The sequence below is a fragment of the Perognathus longimembris genome, chromosome 1 (assembly GCF_023159225.1).
Source record: "Perognathus longimembris pacificus isolate PPM17 chromosome 1, ASM2315922v1, whole genome shotgun sequence".
Taxonomy (NCBI): domain Eukaryota; kingdom Metazoa; phylum Chordata; class Mammalia; order Rodentia; family Heteromyidae; genus Perognathus; species Perognathus longimembris.
The window spans coordinates 129,211,858-129,231,712 of record NC_063161.1 but is presented as its reverse complement, the minus strand read 5'-3'; the positions used below and the strand labels follow the sequence as shown (position 1 = coordinate 129,231,712).

At 49.5% G+C, this 19,855-nt stretch overlaps 1 protein-coding gene across 3 annotated transcripts in view; it reads left to right on the top strand.

Moving 5' to 3' along the window:
- Window positions 1-12,619: 12,619 nt before the first annotated feature.
- Window positions 12,620-19,855, top strand: part of Aqp3 (aquaporin 3 (Gill blood group)) — a 32,857-nt gene continuing 25,621 nt past the window's right edge. For 2 of the 3 annotated variants that reach the window (XR_007213403.1, XR_007213406.1), the window contains exons 1-6: window positions 12,620-12,794; window positions 15,698-15,824; window positions 16,137-16,274; window positions 16,599-16,717; window positions 17,236-17,453; window positions 17,544-18,329. Coding sequence is in view for 1 of the 3 variants with exons in the window: in XM_048363390.1 (XP_048219347.1) it covers window positions 12,687-12,794; window positions 15,698-15,824; window positions 16,137-16,274; window positions 16,599-16,717; window positions 17,236-17,453; window positions 17,544-17,712 (879 nt within the window). In the remaining 2 variants the exon portion in view is untranslated. Of the gene's footprint in view, window positions 12,795-15,697; window positions 15,825-16,136; window positions 16,275-16,598; window positions 16,718-17,235; window positions 17,454-17,543; window positions 18,551-19,855 lie in introns of those variants that run through there. The other variant, XM_048363390.1, reaches the window with a different exon arrangement.

The following is a 19,855-nucleotide window of genomic DNA, read 5'->3' as shown; positions in this document are numbered from 1 at the left end:
TTTTTCTAGACTCAGCTCAAATAGTGCCCCTCCTAGGCCATGCCCTGGCCCCCAGCCTGAGGTGATCATTCCCTCCTGTGAACTGTGAGAGCAATTACTCCTATTGAGTTCACTGGGCAGGCACTGCAGTGTGAAACCTGTCTATTGTCTTGATTCCTGACTTAAAATTAAATTACCTAATTCTGCCCATGTACCTGGTTTGTCTTCCCTTGATGTATGGTTTTCACCTGGTGTCCCACGCATAAACTCCATGGAGCAGCAGACGGATTTCTCAGTGTTCTTCATGGCATCTAGTATGGGGCTTTAGGTATAGAAGGAACAGGAGGGCAGGCAGAGGCCAAGAGGTGGCATCAGAAGGCATCAGAGAAACGGGAACTAGATTTGACAACTCTGCCTAGTGCAGGTAGATTGGAGAGAGTGAAAGAGCCTGAGAAATAAGAAGTCATTGTTAACCTATGCATGGTGGCACATACCTGTAGTTGTAGTGCTTCACAAGCAGGAGGACACATAGTAAGATGCTATCCCAACAAACTAAGATTGAGCTGGGCGCCGGTTCTGCATGCCTGTAATCCTAGCTCCTCAGGAAGCTGAGATCTGAGGATTTCTGAAGCCAACATGGGCAGAGAAGTCTTTGCGATGCTTTTCTCCAATTAGTGACCCAAAAGCTGGGAGTGGAGCTGTGGCTCAAATGGCAGAGCACTGGCCTTGAGCAAAAAAGCTAAGGGACAGTATCTAAGCCCTGAGTTCAAGCCTTAGTACCATCACAAAAACAAAAAAAATGTGGGACTTAGGGGATGGTGGCTCAAGCCTCTAATCCTAGCTAGACAGGAGGCTTAGATGTGAAAGTCTCAATTGGGAAGCAGACAGAACTCTTATCTCCAATTAACCAGCAAAAAGCTAGAAGTGCAGTTATGGCTCAAGTGATAAGAGTGCCAGGCTTAAGGTGAAAAGCCAAGCAGAAGTCAAGGCTCTTGAGTGTAAGCCCCAGGGCCAGCACAAAGAAAAAACAAAACATCCAGCGTTGAGACTAGTTCAGTGGTATATTACTTTCCTAGCCTAAAAGGATGAGAGCCTTGGGCTTATTCTCTACACCACAAAAAAGCAGTGGCATTTATTGTCTATTACATATGAGGTGATGCTTTTAAGGGCTTCATAACGGGGAACTTGGTCATAGAGCCATATCAACTCCGAAGGAATTGTGGCGGAATTCTGGTTTCGTATCTCAAAATTTGTTGGTCTTCATGGAACTCTTTCTCCCCCCACCATCATGGTAAAATTGAGCCCAAGGTTGAAAGGAGCATAGGGAATAAATTGATTGGTAGAGTGATCTGAGTTCTGTATCTCTGTGCTGTGTTCATTTATGTGCAAGCAGTGTCCCAGGCTTTATCTTGGGTATAAGAAATGTAATCTCGGGCTGGGGATATAGCCTAGTGGCAAGAGTGCCTGCCTCGGATACACGAGGCCCTAGGCTCGATTCCCCAGCACCACATATACAGAAAAAGGCCAGAAGCGGCGCTGTGGCTCAAGTGGCAGAGTGCTAGCCTTGAGCAGGAAGAAGCCAGGGACAGTGCTCAGGCCCTGAGTCCAAGGCCCAGGACTGGCCAAAAAAAAAAAAAAGAAATGTAATCTCATCCCTAAGGCACCCTGTAATTCATGGTCCACAGTATTCCTTGGCTCTTCCTCTGCCTCTCCTTTCATTCCTTCTGCACAACCTCTTATAGGCCCTGGGGAAGGCTACAGATTTTTAGCCAGTTTCAAACACCTGTTTCATCCCCAGGGCAGCAAGCTCTTTTACAAGCCTAGCTGTGATGTGTGAGAAAGGATGGAATCTGTCCGTCCCCCCCCACCCAGGCAGAGCTACTAGTGGCTCTAAGAGTGGCGTAGGCCCAAGTTCCCCTGCAGAGGGTGGGCTGTGGGCCTGGGACTTCCCTATTGTGGTCTTAGGCAGATTACTTCCTCTTGGACTGAAGTCTAAAAGGGGACCGACATTCCAGAAACTCAAAATCCCCACTATCTCTTCCTGTACTCTGCACCTGCAGGGGTGAGGATTGAAAGTCCAGGCTTTAAGTCCTTCAAATGATAGCTCTAACCTGCTTTTCTCTTATCTGGGAAATAAGTGCAGAAGAAAGCTCATGTCCAAGATGACTCTGCCTTGGCTCCTTACTGAAGCCCAAGATAACCCTTGTCTGGCCATTTAAGTCCCAGCCCACTGGGTACCAGAGTACTCAGGATGCAGCTGCAGTTTGGTAGACAGGCTGGTAAGAGGTCTTAACTGTCTCCTTGGTGGTGTCTGACTTTAATTGCAGGTGGATCTAGATGGGATCTGATGTGTGTGCCCGCATATACACATCAGTATGCACTGGTCCTTGTGTAGGCTTGTTTCGTTTTTTCATGCTGCTACTAGAGCATGAGCTCAGGATCTGGACACTGTCTTTTAGCTTTTTCACTCTAGGCTGGTGCTCTACCAATTGACCTACAGTTTTCACTTCTGGCATGTGTATGTGTGTGTGCACGTGTGTGTGCATGTGATTAATTGGCAATAAAAATCTCAGGGACTTTACTGCCCAGACTGTCTTCAAACTGGGCTCCTCCAATCCTAGCCTCCTGAATAGCTGGGATAATAGGTGCAGGTTTGAGTCACTGGCACCTGATTTTATGTAGGTTTTTGCTTCGGTTCTAGTTAACTGAGTTAACTGCTTTTGGAGACCAGGTCAGGAGACAAAGTTCTTCAGAAAGAGTTAGACATCCTGGATTTCTTCCTATGGTTTTAAATAAATGCTTCCTTTGGAGGAGGAACCCTCCAATAACCCCCCCCCCCCCGTTCTCACCTACCCCTCTCTAGTTCAAGTTGCTGAACTCAAATGATACTTCTTTCTTGCTGTACTATTGGCCACCTCCTCTCCACCTCTTTGGGTCCTCTGCCAGGTTCTCATACAACAGATTACCTTCACTTCAGTTCCTAACCTTTTAAGTCATATTTGGGCAACCAGCCTCCTTCAACATGTTACCTCCTCTCTCCAACATCCGGTACTAGTTTATGAGTCACAGGTGAGTGGCAAGGGAGAAGGGAAGCCTGGGACATGCAAGTTGCCCTACCCTGCACAGGAAAGGCCAGTCTATCATCCCCTTGCTTCAGAGAGGGAGGAGAAGGAGACACCTCAGAATGACCCCAGGAATGAAAGGAACCTAGACAAAGAGTATTTTAAATCCAGAGAGATACTTCTTTCTCATTTCAGGTTTTAAAAGGTGGGCAGGAAGTATAATTTTTCGTGTGTGTGTGTGTGTGTGTGTGTGTGTGTGTGTGTGTGTGTGTGTGTGTTGTGGGGCTTGAGCTCAGGGCCTGGGAGCTGTCCCTGAGTTCTTTTGCTCAAAGCTAGTGCTCTACCACTTTGAACCACAGCCCCACTTCCAGTTTTCTCGATGAGAGTTTCATGGACTTTCCTGACCAGATTGAGCTGGCTTTGAACTGAGATCCTCAGATCTCAGCCTCCTGAGTAGCTAGAATTACAGATGTGAGCAACCAGTACCTAACTTTTTCTTTTTTTGTTGTTGTTAACTTGGCTGTGTGTGTGTGTGTGTGTGTGTGTGTGTGTGTGCGTGCGTGTGTGTGTGTGTGTGTGTGTGTGTGTGTGTGTAGTTACTGGGTTTGAATTTGGGGCCTAGGCACTATCCCTTAGCTTTTATGCTCAAGGTTGGTTCTCTACCACTTGACCCAGCTCCATCCATTTCCAGCTTTATTTTGGTGGTTAATTAGAGATGAGAATCTCATGGATTTTCCTGCCTGGGTTGGCAGGAAAGTCTCAGATCTCATCCTCATGAGTAGCTTGGATTACAGATGTGAGTCACTAACACCCAGCAATTTTTATTTTATTTATTTTGCCAGTCCTGGGGCTTGAACTCAGGGCCTGAGCATTGTCCCTAGCTTCTTTTTGCTCAAGGCTAGCACTCTACCACTTGAGCCACAGCATCACCTCTGGCTTTTTCTATATATGTGGTGCTGAGGAATTGAACCCAGGCCTTCATGTATATGAGGCAAGCACTCTACCCCTGGGCCATATTCCCAGCCCACTCAGCAATTTTTTTCTAGTTCATATGAGTCTTTAAGGGAACTTGTCCAGAGAATTGGGAGGTGCAACTATTAGAGATGTCCTAGAGATGTCCTAGATGACCTTCCTGGGGCCAAAGAGGAGGAATAACAGAGAGGCCTCAGCTGCAGATCTCTCCCATGGGGCTGAGAAGGCAGGAGCTTGGCCCACTTCTCTGTTCTGGGCTACCTGTGGACTTTTGTCCTCTCCTGCTGAAGACCCTTGAATGCATCTGTTATTGGCAAGACACATAGGAGCAGGAGCAAGGAAAAGGACAGTTTGGGAGTTTGAGCACTGCTTCACCTGAGCTCAAGCCTAAAGCTCTGCCCTTGGCAGCTCTTCTTTATTTTTAAAAATGGAACTGAGCAGACAGGTCTTAGAGCTCTGAAAGACTGAGTTGGCTGAGACAGCCTTGACTAAAGAAGAGTATGAAGAGCTAACCCCTATTCCACTTATCAACCAACAGTTTATATGGAAAACATAGTTATGACATAGTGTTCTTTCCCCGGTATCCCTCCATAATATCTGCCACCCCACCCCCAACATGCCATCTTCCAACCTATGGAGTTTCTTTGGAGCTCCCCTCCCAGGACTAGAGACCCTCAGAAAGGCATTCCTGAAGTCTGACTGCAGCACCACCTGTCCCCTCCCTTGGGTCCCTTTCCTGTGACTCTTCTTTGGGTGGGTCACCAAAGGCTTCCCTGTAATTAGCAGTCAGGCTAGGCTAGGATGAGGGGAGAGCACACTGGGGCTCACATATAATCATCTTTCTGGTATGTCAGATACAGAGACCCCTGTTAAATCCCCTGTCCCTGTCTCTGTGTCCACTGCCCTTAGACTACAGGCCCTTCCCAGAGCTGGCCCCTGGCCCCTACTTCAGCTTCTATCCACCTTAAACTTCAGCTTCTTCACCAACTGCTCTTCTCACTCTGCTTCCTGAATCCTGAGTTTATACCCGCCTCCCTCCCTGCAGCTGTTGCCCTACATCTGGCCTTATATCGTTCTATGGCCTCTTCCCTTGGCTCCTGGCTTCAGGTCTCCTGTTTGAATCCATCTTCCAGTCAACAGCTGTGTGGTTCAGAGCTCCCATTAGCCATGGTCCTAGTGTGGGAACATTTGACAACAAATCTTCCTCAGAAATCCCATGTCAAATGGTTAAAATGGTGGGGCTGAAGTGATAGGTGGGGTCATGACTCTATTCTTTGGTTTACTTGCCCCAACCTCCAGTTGCAACAGTGTCTGTGAGAACCTGGGGCTTAGAGCAGTACAGCTCAAATATCTCCTGCCCCAATGGATAAGGTCTAGACCCTTAGTATCAGACCCAAGGCACTTAACCAATCCACACATCTTCCTTGGCCCCTTGACTGCTTCTTTGTTTTTGCTCAAGCCTGAACCAGCAGTCTCTTATCTAGAAAACCCTCCACAAAATCCCCAGCTAAATATTTCTCCTCCCCTAGGAAGCCCTCTGATTTCCCTAGCCCACATTCTCTTCCTGGCTGCAGGAAAGGAAGGCTTAGTCCTGGCTTAAGTGCACTTTCCTCTTTGACCTCTCCTGAGATAACCTTCTAGCTTCAGAAACTTCCCTTTCAGGGAGGAGGGGGAAGAGTAATCAGAAAGAAGGACCTTCGGGATCTGGTTCCTGAGGTGTGAGCCAGAGCCCTCCAGGTCCCCCCTCAGACCTGCTCCCAGTTATGGTCTGATCTGTGTGAACTCTATGTCACTAGCTCCCCTCCCCTAGGGCTGGCATAGGGAAAGCCCAGATGTCTGGCAGGGCATCTTCAGATCCTTGAGCAGATTCCATCTCTCATCACTGGCTTTTGTAAACATTGGATCCAAACACACAGCCAGGCACAGCTAGGGGCACACATAGACCTACATCTGCACCCTGTGGACACACACACACACACACACACACACACACACACACACACACAGAGCTAAAGCGTGTCCCTGGAGGTTCATGGATATCACATGTGAAGAATGTGGCTCTGGTTAAAGACTTGGCTTTTCTCAAGAATGTTTGCTGGGGCTGGGAATGTGGCTTATTGGTTGAGTGCTTGCCTCATATACATGAAGCCCTGGGTTCGATTCCCCAGCACCATGAATGTAGATAGAAAAAGCCATGAAAGGGCACTGTGGCTCAAGGGGTAGAGTGCTAGCCTTGAGCAAAAAGAAGCCAGGGACAGTGATCAGGCCCGGAGTTCAAGCCCCAGGACTGGCAAAAAACAAAAAAGAATGCTGCCTTGGTGACTGTACAGCTTGGTGTTCAAAGCATGAAGTATATTGTGTGTGTGTGTGTGTGTGTGTGTGTGTGTGTGTGTGTGTACCAGTATTGGGGTTTGAACTCAGGGTTTTGTGCTGCTGCTGCTGTGTGTGTGTGTATGTGCACATGGGCATGTGCCAGTATTGGGGTTGGAACTCAGGGTGTGTGCACTGTCCTTTTTCACTCAAGGCTAGGGTTCTACCACTTAAACCACAGTTTTTTTGTGTGGTTAATTTGAAATAAGAGTCTCATGGACTTTCCTACCTGGGTGGGCTAGCTGTATAGCTAGGACTATAGGCATGACCCATCAGCACCCAGCTCTAAATATTGTTGAAGCCTTAGAAATGCTTCCAATTGAAGAAATCTATGTGGAGATGTAGACGTTTGTTTGCTACCAGGTTGGTTCAGTGGCTAATATTGGTGCTCAAATTCTGGGTCTGCCAGAGGTCTCTGTCCCCATCCACTTAGTTCCCAAGACTCTGGGTCCTTTTCCAGCTAGGGTCTAGACCTCCATCCCATTTCTCTGCTGCGTCACTATGACCTTCTGCTGCCCTGTTTCCTCAAAGGCGGTTGAGGGCAGCTCAGACACCAGGGGTGAAGTTAGTCTCCCTATAATAAAGGTTAAAGGGTGGATTTTCTCAAGGTCCAACTGGACATTTGTGTGGAAGTGCCTAAGAGGGGTTTACATTTGGGGGCCTGTCTGGGATAACTGTATTGGCACAGGAGGAGGAGTTGCCAGCCAGGTCCCCAGTCTGGGATGCTCATAATAAGATGAATCATCTCTCTTTACTCTTTTTTTTTTTTTGGCCAGTCCTGGGCCTTGGACTCAGGGGCTGAGCACTGTCCCTGGCTTCCTTTTGCTCAAGGCTAGCACTCTGCCACCTGAGCCACAGCGCCCCTTCTGGCCGTTTTCCATATATGTGGTGCTGGGGAATCGAACCGAGAGCTTCATGTGTAAGAAGCAAGCACTCTTGCCACTAGGCCATATTCCCAGCCCTCTCTTTACTCTTCATTCCAGTCCAGAGCTACCCCTTACTCCTGCAATGCCTAGAAGCAGAAATCATTTCCAACTGGACCCTAAGATTGGGGTAGCTGGAGAGATGGCTGAGCATGGCGGGGCTTGATAACTTCTAAATTCTGGCTTTCTGCTTCCCATGTCTCAGATCTGTAGAGCTCTCTAGCCTCTCTAGCCTCTTCTCCCATCCTCCCCTTACCCCCATGGGGGTTTGAATCTCAGTACTCAGGTAAATGACGCGCAGGTAGCGTCTCTCTAAACCACAATTTGATCATCTCTGAAAGTAAGAGAACATCCCCATGTCTGGACATTATTTTTCAAAATGGGAGGAAGTGCTTCCTGCACTTGAAAATGTGTCAGTGTTGCTCTGCCCCTCCCCCACTCAGTCTAATGCTCTGCAAGAGGTTGGGGGTTGTGGGGCCTAGAGGGCTCCAGGGGATGAGGGGACTCTGGAGGAGTTACTTTTGGTGTTTCCACCCTTCCTCCCCACTTCTGACTCACTAACAGTAAAGTTCTCTTTTGCTAGTTCAGGCTGCTCTCATACAAGCAGAAAAGGTGGTTTTATTTTATTTTTTGAAGGGGGTAGGAAAATGAAGGGTGTGCCACTCCCCCTCTTTAAAAGCCGGGGCCAGCCCCTCTGGTCCAGCAGGCTGGGACTTGTATTGTTAGCCCTTCCCTCAGCTGAGAACCCACTCCTCCAGCTCTGACCTTAATGGAGTCATGGCCTCCCACAGAGGATGGGCTGCACAGGCCCCTTCCCTGCCCAGGTGAGACAGAGGCCTTGCTCAAGATGTTATGGGAGGAGGTAGGGCCTTGGAGCTCCTGGCCCACAGTCAGCTGTCCTTACCTAGGGTTGAACTGTGTGACTCAGAGGGTTGGGGCCTCAGCAAGCCGCCTGTTCTGTGAAGCCGTGCTTACTTCTGCCTTCTTCTCCAAGGGCTATCAATCACATTGACTACAAGGAGAATGATGCTCTCAGAGAGTTATGGAGCAATGGGACAGACTCACTTGTGTCCCATACTCGTGCCTGCCTATCACTGTGGGCATTCCTCTCCTCCCAGGTGACTAAATCTGGTAGGCCAGATGCAGGTGGCTCATGCCTGTAATCCTCATTACTCAGGAGGCTGAGATTTGAAGGCTGCAGTTGAAAGCTAGGCCAGGCAGGAAAATCCAGAGACTCTTATCTCTGATTCATTAGCAAAAAGTAGGAAGTGGAGTTGTGGCTCACGTGGTAGAATGCCATCTTTGAGTGACAGTGCCTAGACATGAGTTCAAGATGCAGGAGCAGGGCTGAGAATATGGCCTAGTGGCAAGAGCGCTCGCGTCATTACATGAAGCCCTGGGTTTGATTCCCCAGCACCACATATGTAGAAAATGGCCAGAAGTGGCACTGTGGCTCAAGTGGCAGAGTGCTAGCCTTGAGCAAAAAGAAGCCAGGGACAGTGCTTAGGCCCTGAGTCCAAGGCCCAGGACTGGCAAAGAAAAAAAGAAAAAAAGATGCAGTAGCAATGCAGAAGAAATAAAAGAGAAGAAAACAAGCTGATGGGACTAAGAGGCTCTTATAAGGCAGTGTTTCCTTCCCTTCCTCTAGGCAGGCAGGGAAACATGAAGACTGACCTATCTATACCATCCCTCAAAGGGACATATGTATATGCATATGTGAACATATGTGTATATACACTTATGGGTATGAATGAGCTTGGTAGGAGTACATAGGGTCATGGTCCTGAAAGTTGGCTCTGACTAGGAGACCAGGGGAACAGTGATACTGAAATCCAAACTTTGTTTTGCTTACTAAGCTATGTGCCTTGGTGTGGAGCTGCATCGACTAGAAGGGAATCATAAAAATGACCGTTGGTGAAGTGCTCCCCAGAATTATAGACACATAAAATACATACATACATACATATACATACATGGATGATACAGATACATAGATGAGTGAATATAACTGCTCACATGCAAATAAGTGAGGTTAATGTAGACAAAATATACACATCAATGATTGTGTATATGATCTGTCTTTTCCTGGATTTTTTTTTTTTTTTTTGGTGCTGACACTGGGGCTTGAACTCAGAGCCTGGCACTCCACGACTTGAGTATAGTTCCACTTCTAGATTTTTGGTGGCTAATTGGAGATGAGAGTCTCACAGAGTTTCCTGGCCAGGTTGACTCCAAATCATGATCCTCAGATCTCAACCCCATGAGTAGCAAGGATTATAAGCATGAGCCACCAGTGCCTGGCTTTCCTTTGTGAGCTAAGTGTACACACGTGTGTGTACAGGGGTGCTCATAGACTGCCCCTAGTTTTATCCCTTGCCCTGCTTTCCAGGCCAGTCTCTGCTGCCAGCAGGCCTAGGATGGGGCTGGGTGAGAGGAAGGCTGTGGGCTGGTATTCCCCCTTTCTTTCTGAGTTCAGGATTTCCTGCCCCATGTCGCCTTTGCAGGCCCACTCGAAGAAACAAGGAACCGAGAAGCACACTGCAGGGTGGGGAACAGGGAAAGCAGCCTGGCAGGGGGTGTTTCCCCATTCTCACAATCTGTGGTTGGGGATCTGGCACCAAGAGGTTGGGATTGTCCATGAGTCATAGCTTAGAAATACAGCCAGCAGGCAAGCAACTCAGTGATGGCGCCCTGATTCACCAGGGGGCCTCCCAGCCCAGCAGGTAGGGGAGTCTAACCCAAGGGCTATGAGAAGCTCCTGTATAATATATATATATATATATATATATATACATACATACATACATATATATCCATGTATATACCTATGTATTTATATGATATATATGATTGATATATGATATATAACATATGTGCATATATATGTGTATATACACATACACACACCTACATATATATATATGCCTATTGCCAGGCTTTCATGTCAATGAAATACTATAATAATAAAAATATTTTTTGTGTGTGTGCTAGTCCTAGGACTTGAACTCAGGGACTAGGCACTGCCCTGGAACACTTTTTTGCTCAAGGCTAGTACTATATAGCACTTGAGCCATAGCTCCACTTCTGGCTTTTTAACAGTTAATTGGAGATAAGTGTCTCATAGACTTTCCTGCCCAGGCTGGATTTGAATCACAATTCTTAGATCTCAGCTTCCAGAGTAGCCAGGATTACAGGCATGAATCAACTGTGTCCAGCGAAATCTGGCAATTATATAAGCAGAGCTCAGTTTTTACAGGCAAGCATGTGGCTGCAAGCTATGTGGGAGTGGGGTGTTTATGTGTGTGTGTGTGTGTGTGTGTGTGTACATTTGCAGGAGTGTGAGTCTACCCTTTATGTATTGCATCTCTTTGTGTGTAAACTGCGTCTAAGACATTTCTCATTTTTGGTAGCCATTTCTCAATGAACAAGTCCCCAAGGCTTCTTAGCCCATCTGGATTTAAGTCCCTCTCAAAAATGTGGTTTCTGCTAAGCACTAGTGGCTCATACCTGCAATCCTAGCTACTCAGGCAGCTGAGATCTGAGGATCATGGTTTGAAGCCAGCCTGGACAGGAGAACTGTGAGGCTCTTATCTCCAAATAACCACCAAAAGGCCAGAAGTGGAACTGTGGCTCAAATGGCTGAACACTAGTCTTGTGTAAAAAAGCTCAGGGACAGTGCCAAAGGCCTGAGTTCAAGCCCCAGGACTGGCACACAAACAAACACGATTTCTTTGGTTTCTCCTGGCAATACTGCTATGGAGAACTGAGGTGAAGCCGTGTTCTTTCTGTAAAGCCCTGTGGGAGAAGGGCCCAGCTTATCAAGCCTCAATTCTGCCGCTTCTCTTCCTCCTCCTCCTTTTTCTCTTTTTTTTTTTTTTTTAGGGGTCAAACCTAGGGCCTTGTACCTCCAGCTCCATTCCCCGACACTGAGTGTGTAGTTCAGTGATGCAGCTCATGATGAGCATGTGTGAGAGCCTGGGTTCAATCCCCAGCACTGCAGAAGGTGAAAAGAAATAAGCAAAAAAAAAGTAATAAAAGCCTGTAATCTTAAGCAAAGGGATGTTCCCTGACAAGCATGCCTATAATCCCAGCACTCAGGAGGCTGAGTCAGTAGGATTGAGAGTTACATACTGAGACCCTGACTAAAAAAAAAAAAAAAAAAAAAAAAATGTAGACAGCAAATCATCCACTACTCTCTCCATATTTGGGGCAACTTAATTGTTTTTTAAAAGACAGACTCCCTTTAGTCAGAAAATCAACAGAGTAGGAGAGGAGAGAGTTAAACATCTGGAACTTAACTCTGCTGGCAAGATGCAGTGTGTGGCATGTCAGGACAACTGCATCTCAGCCTCTGGGGCAGGTGCACAGTACATCCAGGGACACGTGTGAGGGCTCAGCCCGGCCATGAGGAATGCCCAGCAAGTACAATCAAGCACACAAGACACACGCCACGTGGACCTGCTGTGAACACAGTGGACTAATGTAACATGTGACATGTTCTCACAGAATAAGGAGAAGGGCCTGGAGACTCTGGAACTCAGCACTCCTTGTCATGAGTGCTTAACCTGGCTCTGGACTGCAAGAGCATCTCTTCTCATCTGGGCCTCACAATGTCCTTCCTTCTGTCTTTTCACTGAGGACACACTGGGTCCGAGCGTGCGAGCGCGCTTTCCCCTATGTGTGTGTGCATACTGGTACTGGGCTTGAACTCAGGGCCTGGGCACTGTTCCTTAGCTTTTTCCTCTCAAGGCTCATGACTGATGATCTACCAGTTGAGCCACAGAAACACTTCCAGCTGTTTTTTGGTGTGTTTTTTTTTGGTCAGTCATGGGGCTTGAACTCAGGGTATGGGCTTCCTCCCTGAGCTCTTTTGCTCAAGGCTCCAGCTCTACGCCTTTGAGCCACAGCTCCACTTCTGGTGGTTAATTGGAGATAAGAGACGCATGGAGTTTCCTACCTGGGCTGGCTTTGAATCATGGTCCTCAGATCTCAGCCTCCTGAGTAGCTAGGATGACAGGGGTGAGCCACAGGTCCCTGCTCCTGCGGGTCCATTCTTTGCTGTACTCTCTCCCGGCCTGAACCGGCACACAGTTCAGGCCTGGGGCCCCCTGGCTCCCAGCTCTCCACAATCCCCTCTCAACCCTCCCCCACCTTCTCCACCGGCTTCCCTCACTAGCGTCCCGTGGATGCCCCCAGGGTAAGTGGTGGGTGGCGGCCTCTCCACCCCTGGGGCGCAGCGGGCGCGGGCGGGGCGCAGTGGGCGGGGACGGCCTCTTTCCGCTCCGGTATAAGGGCGCTGCGGCAGCGGGTCGGGGCCACCACTCGCTTGCACCCGCCCGTTCACTCGCCCGACAGCGCCGCCGCCTGCCCCCCCACCGCCATGGGTCGACAGAAGGAGCTGGTGAACCGCTGTGGGGAGATGCTGCACATTCGCTACCGATTGCTTCGCCAGGCGCTGGCGGAGTGCCTGGGGACCCTCATTCTCGTGGTGAGTGCAGGGAGCCCTGGTAGCCCTTCTCTCCTTGCCCCATCCCGGCCTCGACCCCTTTGCACCCCAATTCCCAGTTCATTCAAGGGGATGCCGTTTTCAGCTCCGACCGGCTTTCCCTGTCTGACCCCAACTGAGCTCCCAGGGTCAAGCTTGCGCCCCATCCCAAGCCCTCTTCTTACCATTGGAACTCCAGCCCCCACAGCTCTGACTCCAGGAGTGACAGCTGTTGCTCTCCAGTGACAGCCCTGCTCCTTTGCCCTCCTGTGGGTGGCTCAGGCCACGGGCTAGGGGAGAGGTCACCCCTGCAGTCCGGAGCCACCAACTTCTCCTGCCTTTGCCTTCTACAGCCTCCCCAGATTCCCTAGCTGAGGGAGGCATAGGAGGCAGGAGTAAATGGACCCCTATTGGGTTATTTGGGTCCCTGGAGCTTTCGCTCCTAATGAATAATTAAGCCTCTGAAAGTCCAAAAGTTACAGTGAAGTGAGGACAGTTTGCCATGGTGGGGGCAGAGGGCGCAAGCCACATAGGCTGCAAATAACACAGTAGGAAGAAAGAAAGAAAATCTTGAAGATAAAAGACTGTGGAAGGAAGTTGAGCCCTCACACAGAGGCTGTGCCACCAAAGGGCTCCTATGCCTTGCAAAGTCACCTGGATCAATGCCCTCAGCTTCTTGGCAGAAGATTGCTGGCCTTCTGAGTTTCTGCACTCTCCTGCCTCAGTTTCTCCTGCCATAGGCCCTCTGAATGAGGGGCTTCCCTGCTTGGGTCTCTCCTGAGTGCTAGTCGCTCCTCAGCTATACCAGCTTCAGTCTGGATTCCTAGATGTCTTTGTGTGCTTCTTGGGTTTGACAGAGTCCCCCTTTTCTGTGCTAGTTTGATTTTTCAGTCGCTCATGAGGTCACACTTGGTTTCCTCTGCTTTCAGTGGCTAGATTGCAGTGGGTGGCTTACTTACTCCTTCCAGCCTCTGCCCCAGTCCTGGGTAGTACAGACCAGCCAGCTCCCACTGGGGACTAGGAATCATAATGAGGGCGCCAAGAGGACTTGAGGAAGCCTACTGTGAATGGAGGTGGTGGGGCAATCCTGCTTTATGGAAGAGGAGGGCCCAGGGTCACCTCTGGTCTCACAGGACTAGTGACCCTGTCAGCTGTTCCTTATCCTTTCTCCTTCATGCCAGAAAGGGAGTGGAGGGAGGTGTCTATCACCTTCCTAATCCTTGAGTCAAGCTGCCTTGTTTGGGAACCTATAGGACAAAGAAGGCTATCTTCCATGTTCATAAAAGTGCCTCCTCATCCCTTCCCCCAGGTCTAGGTTCAACCCCTCCTGCTAAATGAGCAGTCAGTCCTCACGTGGGGCCCCAGGATCATTTGGCTTATCTCAGACCACAAAAGGAAGGTGCTGGGTTTGTGGCTTTTAGGCTCTGGTGAGGCATCAGGTGTCAGTGAAAAGTAGAGGCTTAAGGGCAGCCTGACAGAAAGGACCAGGCTTGAGGGACCCCCTAGGGGTCCTGCCTCAGAGCTACCTGCTTGCTCTCATAACCACATACCTCTGTGGGTTGGGGGACTGAGGCCTGCAGCAGAGTTGGAGTTTGTTTTGGGGTGAGGGAAGCCCCTTTCTCTGAGTTATCTACCCTGGGGCAGTGGGTGGCGCTGACCAAGAACTTGGGGTCAGGGGGGTGGTGGAGAAGGAAGAGAAATATTAGCCTTGAGGTGGTAGAACTGGCTCTGACGGCTCCTCCCTCCAAGGTCTCCTGGGATGGAGCCAAGTCCGGCCTCAGGCAGGGCCTCAGGCAGGCCAAGAGACCTGCTTGGCCTTGGGCAGAGTGCCCCACACCTCCACGTGCCTGCCTCCCCCTCCCATCTACGATCTTTGCTCTCACCTGCAGGTACACTTTGGCCTGCATCACAACCTCTGGCTTCCCAATTATCTCTTGGTCTGAGAGATGATAATCAACATTCTTAACAACCCAGTGCACAGGCACTGACCTATTAGAATGAACAGGGCCCTTAGCACCTGCTACACCAGCATATACCTTCAGTGAAGTGGTAGCACAAACTCAGGGCTGGCCTGGAGCTGCTTTGGTGGGTTCTGGGGCCTCAAAGCAAACTGCTCTTTACAGTGGGTGCAGAGTATTCTCCCATTTGAACAAGGCTAACAGATATAGAGTCAGTTCATTCTGTGCTTGCAACATCAGGAACCCCTGTTCTCTTCAATCTCCTCATCCCTGGAAGAACATTTAGCACTGATCTCCTCTTTCCTGGCTTCCAGTCTGGAGCTAGTGAGAGGAGCCCATGACTGTATTCAGAACCTCCAAATTGGAGTGGGAAAGTTGAATCCCCTCAGGTCAGGGCGGTGGAAAGAAGAGGCACCAGAAAAGGGACAGGTCCAATGGGAGGTGCTGGACAAAGTGAAGGACAGGTTCTTTGACATCCTAGGCTCAGGGGAAGTGGATTCGACTTCATTTTGGCCTCCTCTCATTCACTCATGCCATCCTATGCCCCCCTCCCCGGCACTTTGGTGTAGCTAAGAGTGAGCGAGTGCCTCCCATCATGGAGCACCAAGCCTAGAGTGCCAGGGCAGAAGCCGTGCTACAATAAAAGCTTCTCCTTTTCACCCCCCTTCTCCTGAGAGTAAAGAAAAATTGGAAGAATATATTTGAACCCTTTTCTGGGCTCTTAGACATAGAGCTGTTTCCTGCCCCTCCTATAGGGCTGGGGTATATTACAATGGGAAAGAAAGCGTGTCTCCTATTTCTGGGGTGTGCGGTTGCAGCTGAAGGGATTTGGGTTGGATTCCAGGAAGGACCTCTAGGCCTCTCAGTAGTGGCAGGTGAGGTTGTTGGCTTTACCCCTTCCCTGTGGGAGGCCTCACCCTCTCTGCCTTGCTCTGTTTCCTGACGCAGATGTTTGGCTGTGGCTCCGTGGCCCAGGTGATTCTCAGTCGAGGCACACACGGTGGTTTTCTCACTATCAACCTGGCCTTTGGTTTTGCTGTCACCCTGGGCATCCTGGTAGCTGGCCAGGTCTCTGGTAAGACTTGAACTGCACCCTCAGTCCTGGTCCCTCAACAGTGTTCCCACCAGATGTCCCATTGAGGAGGAGGGGGTGCATTCCTAAGGATGGGTGGTAGCCGTGGGCTCTTGGGAGAAGAGGGTGCAGAAGAGACTTGACTCAGAACCTTCTATTCTTACCTTAGAACACCGGTGATCAGAGCTGTTATGTAATCCAACTACACTCCTGTACAAGAAACCTTTTTTGCTGGGCCAGAGAGGAGAAATATGTAGGGAACCCCTGCCACTGTGGTGGGCTGTGGATAATAGGGTCTATCTCTTCTCTGTCCAGGGGCCCACCTGAACCCAGCTGTGACCTTTGCCATGTGCTTCTTGGCACGGGAGCCCTGGATCAAGCTGCCCATCTACACCCTGGCTCAGACACTGGGTGCCTTCCTTGGTGCTGGGATAGTTTTCGGGCTCTACTACGGTAAGCATTCCCCTCTCCAGCCTCCACTGCCCTATACTGCCTCCTCCCTCAGCTCAGACCTGTTGGCACCAGGCCTTTTGATGACAGACAGCTGGGGCCTGCCCAGGCCCAGGGCTCATGACTCATTCATTCATGTTCAGGCTCAGGTGAGGGGCACAACGGGAGGGAAACGAGTTGGGCAGCATCATTAGTCTCAGGCCTTCACTATGCCTCAGAGCAATATAGCAAGTTCTGTTCATCATGACCCTTGGGAAGGTGGAGAGGATACAGCCTGAGATGGGAGGTCTTCTGCCTTTACTTATTCTGGGTCTGATTTGTCACCAGATGCAATTTGGAACTTTGCTGACAATGTGCTTATAGTGTCGGGCCCCAATGGCACAGCTGGCATCTTTGCCACCTACCCCTCTGGACACTTGGACATGGTCAATGGCTTCTTCGACCAGGTATGGGCTGGGACCTGTGTGTAAGGGAGAACAAGTGAGCTTGGTTGTTAATGACTGGGTGGGGAACAGGACTCTGACTATAGCAGGATTTCTCAATTTGTGGAGAACCCAGTCTCAGGACATGGTGGCAGGTCCTTATAAAACATACAGCTTCCCACTGGACTATCAGTATTACTGTTGCTGTTTGTTTTGTCAGTTATAAGCCTTGAACTCAGGGCCTGGGAGCTATCCTTGAGCTCTTTTGCTCAAGGCTAGCACTCTACCACTTTGAGCCACAGGGCCACTTCCTGTTTTCTGGTAGTTAATTGGAGATGAGAGTGTTACAGATTTTCCTGCCTGGGCTGGCTTTGAATGGCAATATTCGGATCTCAGCCTCCTGAGTGCCAGGATTACATGTGTGAGCCACTGGCACCTGGTTAAGACTGGACTCTTAGGAGCTTGTAGCAAGGCAGGGAACAAGAGGGATGAGAAGGTGGAGAGAGGGAGCTGCCCCTCATTCTGTTTTTCCCACTCCCTAGTTCATCGGCACAGCCTCTCTCATTGTGTGTGTGCTGGCCATTGTTGACCCATACAACAACCCTGTGCCCCGGGGCCTGGAGGCCTTCACAGTGGGCCTTGTGGTCCTGGTCATTGGCACTTCCATGGGCTTCAACTCTGGCTATGCTGTCAACCCTGCCCGAGACTTTGGCCCCCGCCTTTTTACTGCCCTAGCTGGATGGGGCTCGGAAGTCTTCACGTGAGTACAGTGAATACCTAGCTTACTCTGCCCGCCTCTCCTCTGCCCTGTTCCACCTGCCTCAAATGACATGTATCTATTATTCCCTAGGACTGGCCGGCACTGGTGGTGGGTGCCCATTGTCTCGCCACTCCTGGGCTCCATTGCAGGTGTCTTTGTGTACCAGCTCATGATTGGTTGCCATCTGGAGCAGCCCCCACCACCTGTTGAAGAGGAGAATGTGAAGTTGGCCCACGTGAAGCACAAGGAACAGATCTGAGTGGGCTGCGTTCATCCCCCCACTGTCCCCCTCCCCTGAGCATCCAGTGACTGTGTGGGAGCCCCCTCATGATTCCCCTTACAGGAATAAGAAGCTCCCTGTCCACCCTACCCCTGTGGATGGCTCCTTCTAGGATTCTGCCCCATAGGACCTTAGGTCACCACTGTGAGCCTGGGTGGGAAGGGAGTAGGGCCAGACTTGGTTATGTCTCCCAAAGGGAAAGAATGAGTAACAGTGCTGTGTGTGTGTGTGTGTGTGTGTGTGTGTGTGTGTGTGTGTGTGTGTACATTCATACGAGTGGTTTCCCAGATATTCAGGGTAAGGGACCAAGCATTTGGAAAGGAGCTTAGTGGTTCAAGTGGTCCAGAAGGAAGAAGGCAATGTATCAACTTGAGGGAAGAAAGAGCCAGGGTACGTATATTCTAGGCCTCTATGTGGAGGAAGATCCAGACCTCTATGATTCTTGAGTGTATCTGGGTCTTCCATTTTTTCCCCTAAATAGGGCTTCTCTAGGCTTTTGGCAGATGAAATTGAGAGGACAGAAACACAGCTCAGATCAGGGGCTCTTAGATCTGGGGCAGAAGCTGTGTAACATGTTTCTGTCATTATGTCATTGTGTGCGTGTGTGTGTCTGTGTGTGTGCAATCCAGGTCATAAGTTTCATGTTTGCTTTTGTTTGTTTTGTTTTTTTAAAAAATATATAGCTGATGTTACCATCTTAGGGATGGGGGCCAAGAGACTTCTCTTTAAAAAGGGTCTCTTCTCTTTCAATCCTCCTCAAGAATACATTTTTTTGCCTTTTATATATAAAATAAAATGTCTGTCTAACACTTTCAGGTGTGCAAATATCTTTCTTGTTTTCTATTTTTCTGGGGTCCATTAAGGAGCTTCATTGTATCTGGCTACAAATTCCCAGGTGCCCAGTTAGAGATCTAATCTCCTGGCTCCCATCCTCTGGACTTCTTCTTAGTCCCTGTAACCACACGTCACCCCATGAAAGCAGGCTGGAGCCCCACTGTGGTGGGAAAGAACCTTCTAGGTACAGCTGCCCAGAAAAGGAGGGAGCGAATTCTCTATGGTGGGAGACCTGTGGGCCTAGGAACCTGTATTGTCCTCTGAAGCCCACGGCTGTTCTGCATGACTGCCTCCAGCCTGAGGTTGGCTGGCATTGGTTGGCAGTTGGTCTGCACAGTCCTCAGGAGGACCCCTGGGGCTCTTTCAGGGTACCCACCACCTGGAGACAGTCAAAAGCCTTCCATCAACATCTATGTTCTCTAGGCCTTCCCCTTTCCTCTGACTCTCCCCTCATAATGCTACCCACCCTATCCCAGCCTACTTTATGTACCCCTGGGTTTTCCTACTTTGGGCCTTCCCTCACATTTTTCTATTAGAATCCTAGTCTTTCTAAAACTTTCTCCTCTGGGAAGTAAGTCTTCCCTAAATCTTTTTTATTTTTATTTTTTGTGCCAGTCCTGGAGCTTGAAAATTTAGGCCTGGGCACTGTTCCTGAGATTTATTTTTTTCCTCACTCAAAGCTAGTGCTCTGCCATTTGAGCCACAGCTCCACTTCAATTATTTTGGTGGCTCATTTGAGATAGAGTCTCACAGACTTTGCTATGATCCTTACATCCCAACCTCCTGAGTAGCTAGGGTGACAGGTGTGAGCCACTGGCTCTTCCTTAACTCTTTTTTTTTTTTTTTTTGCCAGTCCTGGGACTTGAACTCAGGGCCTGGGCACTGTCCCTGAGCTTCTTTTGCTCAAGGCTAGCACTCTGCCACTTGAGCCATAGTGCCACTTGGGGCTTTTTCTGTGTATGTGGTGCTGAGGAGTCAAACCCAGGGCTTCATGCATGCTAGGCAAGCACTCTACCACTAAGCCACACTCCCAGACCTCTTCCCTAAATCTTGCAAGATCACTGACCCAAGCCCAGAAATCACTATGGTGTATACCCCTGGCCTTCCTCTGATCCGTTTCTTGAACCAGGCATGTCTGTGCCCTGGCACACGTGGGTGGTGCTGATGAACACTGTCACCCAGAACACAAGGGCATATTTGAGCCCAGAAGCTCTTCCCAATTCCACTTAAAAAAATTCACTTTAATACTGGGTCTGACTTAAGTTTCACCAGGCATACAATTGAAGGC